At 38.7% G+C, this 9,365-nt stretch overlaps 2 protein-coding genes across 6 annotated transcripts in view; one reads left to right on the plus strand and one right to left on the minus strand.

The window, feature by feature from the left end:
- vwa8 (von Willebrand factor A domain containing 8) overlaps positions 1 to 3,861 on the minus strand; it is a 76,018-nt gene extending 72,157 nt beyond the window's left edge. Inside the window, exons 1-2 of the mRNA XM_017470129.3 lie at positions 3,553 to 3,861; positions 3,134 to 3,211 (exon numbers count right to left, since the gene is read on the minus strand). Of these exons, the coding sequence (XP_017325618.1) occupies positions 3,134 to 3,211; positions 3,553 to 3,691 (217 nt within the window). The 5' untranslated portion in view covers positions 3,692 to 3,861. The remainder of the gene's footprint in view (positions 1 to 3,133; positions 3,212 to 3,552) is intronic.
- Positions 3,862 to 5,354: 1,493 nt separating this feature from the next.
- The window catches only part of dgkh (diacylglycerol kinase, eta), a 64,943-nt gene continuing 60,932 nt past the window's right edge, over positions 5,355 to 9,365 (plus strand). For 4 of the 5 annotated variants that reach the window (XR_008396578.1, XR_008396579.1, XM_053681011.1 and 1 more), the window contains exons 1-2: positions 5,356 to 5,593; positions 7,965 to 8,123. Coding sequence is in view for 3 of the 5 variants with exons in the window: in XM_053681011.1 (XP_053536986.1) it covers positions 5,546 to 5,593; positions 7,965 to 8,123 (207 nt within the window). In the remaining 2 variants the exon portion in view is untranslated. Of the gene's footprint in view, positions 5,594 to 7,964; positions 8,124 to 9,365 lie in introns of all 5 variants that reach the window. The other variant, XM_017470524.3, reaches the window with a different exon arrangement.

Here is a 9,365-nt window from a genome sequence, read left to right on the forward strand (position 1 = left end):
TTCCCTCCAGAATTTCACGCATCAACATACAGTTCTACGTTATTGTACCGTATACAGTTTGGGGTGTTTCATTTTTATTTTTATGAAAGCTTCAGGTGCAGGTAATTATTTGTCATGCTATACATGCAGATAGACGACTGCTTGAAGCCGTGCACAATAAAATCTCTAGTGTTGTATTAACACCAAGAGTGCTCGTTTGTGTTCAATGGATTTATATAAACACTGTAGGGTGTAAATTCCACACTCTGGGTGTTAAATCAACACTGGGGATTTTGTTGTGTGGGCTGCGTCCGAAACCGCATACTTACCTACTGTATAGTAATACATGTATTTCACCTACTATATAGCAGGTAAGTACGCGGTTTGGGACGCAGCCGTGCTCTCTTGATTGCCGTCAAACGGCTGAGCACTGCCGTGTGTGTACGTGAGTCCTGTTGCAAAATGCGGTGAAAACCCCCACACGATGTTAATAGTGTGATTAAGGTGTGTACATGTCTGTCATGCACTTCGATAATGCGACTGAAACAGGAATACTCCACATGACTTAATACGATATGCGTTTACTTCGTGTATGACTTTAGCAGGGTTAAGGTCATCAATAATCACTGTTTACATGGTAGTTTCTTAATCGGGGTACTGTCTTAATCTTGTTAATATCGGATTATTGTTACTGACTCACATTTACATTTCCCTTTTCATGCATAACCTTTAGTAATCTCTAAATAAGGCACATAAATTTAAAGTGATTTAACATGACCACCATTGAGACATCTGTTTAGTCCGTAGTCTCCGAATGCATGTTTTCGGATGTAATTAAATGAGTAATCGCAGCCCATGCCGCGCACAGACCAACTAATCGATAATGAGATTTGTTCACAATGATTTTCATAATCGATTATTATCAATTTTATTGATTAATTGTTGCAGATCTAGCTAGATCCATACTGTTTCCTAAACGTTTTCTGAATGTCTACACTTTTTCATTTGAATTGCATACTTTCCCAGACTTTCCAAAGCAGACATGAACCCTGAGGATAAACTGCAGTTATCCACATACTGCGATAATGAAAACTAGCTATTAAAAAGAATTAGCATCCATTAACATCCATCCATGGCCAAAGGGAGAAAAACTGGCTGTGCTCACTGGGTGGGAGGGAAAGCAGTACTCTCTCTCTCTCCAGTCAATCACAGTGACGCAAGCCAATTATGGGCATGTGTGAGCTCATGTATGTGGAAGAGGGCAGATAGTGCTTTTCTTGTAAGTGTGTTACGCTGCACTGTGATGCAGAATGAGCAGCAGTTTGTATGAAGTTGTCCGAGGAAGCCTCTCTGATTCATAGTTGTCATTTGATAGAGAAGGGTTGGCTGGTGAAGGCAGATAATCAAATTGGGAGAATACTTTCTCCCAAGAGAAGAATTTTTAAGAAGAACTTATCAAAATAATAACATCTGTTGCACTTTGTTGGGGAAGTATACTGTTTCACTAACTTTCCTGAACCGCAATGTAATCTTTAAGAGTATGATAATAAAGCACTCACAGGATATAATGCTGTGATTCCTTCTGTTTTTGTGTATCTCTCATACTAAATTGTTTCAGAAATTAAAACAAAATTAAAACAAAAAAGATCAAACAAAGGCAACCAGAGTAAACACAAAGTACAGTTCTTAAATAATAATCATGTTATCTATTGAAGCAAAAAAGTCAACCAATACCAACTGGGCCTGTGTGAAAATGTATTTGCCCCTGTAGTTAATAATTTCCCAAATCCATGAAACTGCACTCATAATGGGGTTCAATTATGAAGTTGGTTAAAAGTTGGTTTTACTTAGCCAGTAACACACTATGCCAAAGTTTAAAGAAATTCCGGAAATGATGAGGAAGAAGGTGATCGAAATACATCAGTCTGGGAAGGGTTACAAAGCTATTTCAGAGGCCCTGGGACTCACTGTGGTTCTGTGGCACTGTGAGTCCCAGGGCCTCTGAAATAGCTTTGTATTTGGAGATAATTTGCATTATCTCCAAAGGGAAAAACTCTACATAGTAGTGAACTTTCCCAGAAGTGGCTGACCTTCCAAAATTCCTCCAAGAGCACAGGAACGACTCATCCAGGAAGTCCCAAAAGAGTCAAGGATAATATCAAAGGATCTACAAGTCTCTCTTGCATCAATAAAGGTTCATGATTCCACTATCAGAAAGACTCTGGGTAAAAATAGCATTCATGGAAGAGTGGTGAGGTGAAAACCACTGCTAACCCAGAAGAACATTAAGGCTCGTCGGAATTTTGCCAAAACACACCGTGATGATCCTCAAACCTTTTGGGAGAATGTTCTGTGGACTGATGAGTCGAAACTGGAACTCGTTGGAAAACAGGAGTCCCGTTACATCTGGCGTAAACCAAACTCCAAATTCCACAAAAAGAGCATCACACCTACGGTCAAGCACGGTGGTGTAAGTGTGATAGTGTGGGGATGCTTTGCTGCTTCAGGGCCTGGGCAACTTGCAATAATTGAGGAAAACATGAATTCTGTTCTCTTCAGGAAATCCTAAAGGAGAATGTCCGGTCTTCAGTCCGTAAATTTAAACTCAATTCGGGGCAGTGAGCATCTGCCTTTGGGGTGCATTTACAACTGTTTTTGAATGAGCACGAATTCCGAAACTAAGCCAGTGGAAGAAATTTCCCTATTTACACGTTTAAATAATAATAATAATAAACACACCTTTAATTGAATTTCTCTCGATCGCATTTAATTTATTCTTGTTAGTCCATAACTTCTGAATTCATATATTTCAAAATCAAATCCCACTTTCTTCTTCTATAGACTTTGGGATGGGCCATAAGTTAAAGACCTGAGCTAAATTTATATGAAATAACAGCTAAAAGGTTGAAAGAAATGCTCATTTATATAATAAATCAATTACTTGATAGAACTTTTGAGTTTACGAAACAGAAAAAAAAAATGAATTAAATGAGTAAAGTAATATTAATGTGCATTCCTTCCTTTGATTTTGGAACCATTGCTCATATCATAAGCCAGGGCTGATATCTGAACAGCTGACTGGTTCAGGTGAGAACTGACATTTCAGAGAGAGAGAAGACAGTCAATGATTAATTACACTAAGAAAAGCACATACTGTGATTTACTGGGACGAGCTCAGGGTTTCTTGGTGTCTTGAGCTGATAAGAGATCTCCCCTATCTTCACAGTGTCACCTGTCAATCAAGGCATGATCCAAGGAAATGGCATGAGTTAGAAAAATAGTTTTGCAAACGTATTACTGTAGCCTGTTACAAACACACATGACCTTGATCACTGTTGCTACTTTTATAGTTTATTCTGCATACCAGCGGAACTGCTGTGACGACAACAACATTTATTGCATTGTCACTGCTATTAAACAGTGTAGTAGAAAGTCATCAGCAGTTTTGGACAAACTAATGTTGACAAGTTACTCCAACTGAAGAAGAGCCACACAGAGGTTTTCTAATCTAATATCAGACTGCAAGGATGTGTTTAGTAGTGGCTGCAGGTGAAGTTTGGAATGTGCATCTACCTGATGAAGTGTTTAAGAGTTTGACCTCATGCGTGCTCCATTTCCAGCCTCCCCTTGACATGACGGGACCCAAAATGTTCCGGAGTCTTCGGACAGCAACAGCTGCGGCTGTTCCTTTGAATAAAATTTGTGACTGCATTGTGTGGTTTTTTTATATCAACGTTAAACGACAAAACAAGTGGACATTCTGAATTATTTCGTGTTTTCCTTCATGTTAGCTGCCAAAAAACCGCCGCCAGCAACTGTCCTGCGGAGGAAAATAGTTGAAGAACAGAGGTTATGCGTCGCATAATCGCTCCGTGCGAAACGGGAAACACCGTTCTGGTTCCGAGAAAAGCGTATGTCTCTTTGGAATCTGTCGGGAACAACAACAACAACAACAACAACAATAATAATAATAATAATAATAATAATAATAATAATAATAATAATAATAATGATTATGATGATGATAATGATAATAATAATAAGTTGTTTACATTCGTACTACAATCAACATAACATTGTTTGTGTACTTCTATGACTACACTACTAGTTTTTCTTTAACTTGTCAAATTAGACTATTCTAACGTGATACCACTTGTATGTCCTTAAGACTTTGCCTTATGATTACACTCATCGATCACTGACTCTCTCTCTCTCTCTCTCTCTCTCTCTCTCTCTCTCTCTATATATATATATATATATATATATATATATATATATATATATATATATATATATATATATATATATATATATATATACATACACACACACACACACACACACAGGACAATTTCTTGATTGTCTTTGACTATCTGTTTATAAATTATTTGACCTTCTTAACGCTTCATTATAATTAATCTACTCTTGCAAAGAAAACAAACAAAAAAACAACTACTGCTGGAAAAAGATCAAAACAGCTTTGAAATGTAAGTTTAATGAATACACTGAAACTGTAAGTGTGTATACATGTCCTTAGGTTAAGGAAGTGTGTGGTTTTTTTCTCGGTTTGTGTCACAGTATTGGTTCAAGCTGCATCATTGGTTATTCATCACTAGACTTCCCTTTTCAGCCAGCGTTTAGATATAATCTGGGAAACAGGCCCAGAATGATTTTAAAACGATCTGTGAACATTACTCCACATAAACATTTATTCTTGTAGTCAATTCCTTGGTGCATCGGGAACTCCAAGAAACTATTTTCACCACTTCATTTTCCAAACAGCTACATATTTGCACTCAGACAGAAAAACAAAAAGTTCCTCAAGGATTCTTGGCTCTGGCTTTCCAAAAGGGGTTCTACTAGTGACCTTTTCTGAAAGACAAGACCCTATAACTACAATCCATCCAATACAATCCATGTTAGATGTAAGCTTTTTCTAAGGATGTACATTGTATCCTTGTAGTTGTCTATGTGTTGTCTAAATGAATAAATGAGATTCTTTGCACATAATTAGACGGTGTGTATAGTTTATCAGGTCACCTCTGATCAGCTCAGATGTCTATAAAGGCGAACTCCATCTTGTCCCAGACTAGAAACTGAGCTGTGTGCTCACTATCTTTAATATAGGATATAAGGGGGGGGAAACAAGTGCACTGTGCCGCTTTCAACTCAGATCGACTCAACAAAAATTGTGAAGGATTAAGAGAATTAGTAAGATTGTGTAGCAGGAGCAGGTCAGCTAGCCTTCTCAAGTGTGTCAAAATAGGACAAGCACTAATGGCGGGTTTTTGGATGTAGCCATGGTGATCACTCCACTTCCTTTTACGGCTTGACATTTATCACGTGGCGAGAAGGCGCAGCCCTTGGAGAGACCCTGAACGAGGAGGAGGAGGAGGAGGAGGGAGGTGATAAGTGGTGGAGTGAAGAAGCCGTAATAAACTAATAGCGAGTTGAAGAATCCACCCATATGCCCGGTTCCACGCTAACGATTTCACCTAAACATTCGAGTGAAAGTGTGTAAAGCGCTGGTGTTTGCGGCAGCGGGACAGCGGAGGGATTTGGGAATATGGACGATGAGTACCAGTATACACGGAGCCCTGCCTGGGAGGAACTGGTGAGTACAACCTCACTGATTTCCTCACCGGAGTTGTTTCTATACACATTCTTCATGACTGATTAAGGTTGGTTACTGGAACACCGAGATGAGCTTTTGGAGAAAAGAGTGTGGTTGGGTTTTTAGCGCAGTGATAAGAAATGAGGAAAGAAAGTGAGCAGAGAGAAGGCTGCCGCTAGAAAGCTCTGCTTTTTCCTGCTTTTGTTGCGCTCGGAGGAAGGGAGAGGATGATAGACGCGGACCGCCTTCTTCAAACAGGCGAACTGCACTTATTAAGCAAACCTGGGGAGATGTTTAGATAAGCTTATCTTCCCAATCTGAAACAGTTTCGCAGCTCCAGCCCTTTAACCCGAGCGCTGATACACTGGGGCTGGTCCGAAAGTAGAAGCGAACTACATTCAGAGAGTTTGAGGATTTCGGTAGTCACTGCCATTTAACGTACAAGCCTGTTGTAATGAAGAAAGAAAGAAACTGATAGAATAGAACAGAATAGAATAGAGTGGAGAGTAGAATACAATAGAGTAAATAACAGAACGGAATACTACAGAATAGAATAGATAATAGGATAGGATATTGAATAGAAACAGTATAGAATGATACAGAATAGAATGAAAATCTATAGAATAATACGGAAGAGAATACAATAGAGAAGAGTAACCAGTAGAATAGAATATTGACTAGAACATAATAGAACCGTATAAAAGTATATAAAAATAGAATAGAATGTATAGAATAAGATGGAATAGAGAATAGAATAGATTAGAATGCAGTGTATAGAATAAGATGGAATAGAGAACTGAATAGAATATTATAGAATAGCATAAAACAATACACAGAGTAGAACAGAATAAATATGTCGAGTTGAATATAGAATAGAATATAGAAGAGAACAGACTGGTATAGAATGATACAGAATAGAATAGTTTGTTTTTTTTTTAAAATTTAGAATAATATGGAATATAGAGAATAGATCAGAATAGAATGGTATAGAATAGAAAAATACACAGAGTAGAATAGAATAAATGTGATGTAGAATTGAATAGAGAATAGAATATAGAAGAGAACTAAACAGAACAGATTTGTATAGAATGATCTAGAATAGAATTTTTAAATAGAATAATATGGATAGAGAATAGATCAGAATAGAATAGTATCGAATAGAATAGAAAAATATATACAGTAGAATAGACTAAAATGCAGTAGAATTGAATGGAGAATAGAATAGAACAGAATAGAATGGTATAGAATGACAGAATAGCACAGAATAAAAAATAATGTAGAGTAATATAGAATAGAATATCGTCACGTGATTGGTAGACGAGAATCACAGCAATTTGACTCATTGTTAAGAACCCAATTGTTAACAAATAATAAATGATCATTAAAAAAAATCCATCTATTCAAATATTTCCTCGTGTAGCCCACTTATAGAGGATAAACTTTATTCTGTGGCATAAATCATTTCCTCGCTGATCACTGAAGCGAGTCTTAAGCAAGGACTACTTGAATAAAATAAAATTATACTCATATTTCTTTGATTCCCTTGTTTGTTAGAGTACTGTCTAACTGACCGCGCTGGTTCAGGTGAAAGTAATCAAGAAAATATTCCGAATACACTTCAGTCCTTAAGGTTTCTGCTGAGGTCCCTCATGGTGGAAGAATAAAAAGGTGCCATGTAGAAGCCTAAAGCTGAGGGTTTATCAGAAATGGTTCAGCATAGACTGGATCATCAAATGAACCTTTAAATATAGCTATTTTTAAAAATGAGCAAAAAAAGGATTAAAATAAATAGATGTCCAGCTAAATATAAAACCAGTGTAAATAATTTCGCTTCACACGACTAAACGAGGCTACAGGGACAGATTTTCGATTTGAATGTTGCTTATAGAGCCTAGCTAAAGCACAGAGCTGTATAGTAGACACAGCCCGGTGCCTTAAGTACAGTAGGCTGTGTACAGTAGAGAGACATCTGTTGCAGTGTGAGTTGGACTCACCGCTAGGGTATGCTACAGAGATTTCCTCCCGCTCTCTTGTGATCGTAGTAATAGTAATAATAATAATAATACAAATAAAAAGAATAATAATGATGTGTCTGCGCTGTGTAGCCTCTCGGGCTGAGTGGAAGCACCAGCCGTGGCTTTAAAAACGCCCTCGACAGGGAGAGCTGCGTACAGAATGCCCACGCGACAGTAAGCCTTTATAGGACAGAGTGAGGAGGACTGAGCGCAGTGCATGGGCAGTAGGAAGAGAGGAGAGGAGGATGACGGCGAAGCGAGCCGCTGTGGAGCCGCTGCTGTGCGGCTCTCCGTGGCTCGTGGAACGGAAAGGAGCGGCAGCACGCGCTCACCACGGTTCCGCTCTTCCGCACCAGGAGCCCCGCGGAGCGGCCGCCACTCAGCACAGCAGCGCGGGGTCCGGAGCCGCCGGAGGGTCGGGAGCTGCAGACGAGTCTTCGGACAGCGAGGGCGAGCAGGAAGGGCCGCAGAAGCTCATCAGGAAAGTGTCTACGTCCGGCCAGATCCGGAGCAAGGTAAGCGACCAAAACATATGGATGTAGGCTATGAATTGTGGTGTGACTCTGGGTGTACAGTATGATAGCTATGTATCTACAATCCTCAGTGCTTACACACGCTCAAGTGATGGCCTGCCTACATCACACCAATCAGGAACAGAACAACACATAAACGATTTGCCTTTCTTTCTTTCTTTCTTTCTTTCTTTCTTTCTTTCTTTCTTTCTTCCTCTCTTTCTTTCTTTATTCCTTCCTTCTTTATTTCTTTCTTCCTTCTTTCCTTTCTTTCTTCCTTCCTTCTTTCCTTCTCCCTTCTTTCCTTTCTTTCTTCCTTCTTTCTTTCTTTCTTTCTTTCTTTCTTTCTTTCTTTCTTTCTTTCTTGTTTCCTTACTTTCCTTTCTTTCTTTCTTTCTTTCTTTCTTTCTTTCTTTCTTTCTTTCTTTCTTTCTTCCTTCTTTTCTTTCTTTCTTCCTTCTTTCCTTTCTTTCTTTCTTTCTTTCTTCCTTCTTTCCTCCCTTTCTTTCTTTCTTTCTTTCTTTCTTTCTTTCTTTCTTTCTTTCTTTCTTTCTTTCTTTCTTTCTAGCTATGCACTGTTTCCCCATTAACACGATACAGACTAAACTGCTAAATTGTCAGGCCCGTCGCTTGTAAATGGAGCAAACCTGTTGATGCACCGCTTGTTGAAATAACATCCATGTGTTTGGATTCAGACACTCGGCATAATGTCACCATACACATACCATTGCTTTTAAATACTTAAGAATGATTAATGGGCGGAGAAAAAATCCAGTTAGTTGTTTTTATGTATTTAGCTGAGTTTGTTTACTAATCACTGACCTCTAAACACATCCAACCCTCATTTCCATCACTACGATTCACTTAGTCTACTTTGTTGGTCCTTGAGCATGGTGTACTCAATTTGGCGCCACCTTAGATGAAAATTACCATGCACTGAAACTTGGCGACATTCAGAAAGAACCTCTTTTCTGCCTAGTATGAGATCCCCCTCAATTATTGACTGCTGCTCTCTAGCCTCACTACATTATTTAAGAAGGTTATATTTAGAGTCTTGCTGCTCTGGATCATGAACTGATGCAAGAACGCTTTTGACATGTTAATTAAGAGCCCATTACACACATGCGATGGGTAAATAGAGACTCCTTAAAATGTTAACAGGAATGCAAGAGCTCTTCCATCAAATGTCACTCCATCCCTCATCTTCACATTTCTCTATCGAACACAAGACTGTGTCAATACAGT

The sequence above is a fragment of the Ictalurus punctatus genome, chromosome 6, assembly GCF_001660625.3.
Source record: "Ictalurus punctatus breed USDA103 chromosome 6, Coco_2.0, whole genome shotgun sequence".
In the NCBI taxonomy this organism is placed as follows: domain Eukaryota; kingdom Metazoa; phylum Chordata; class Actinopteri; order Siluriformes; family Ictaluridae; genus Ictalurus; species Ictalurus punctatus.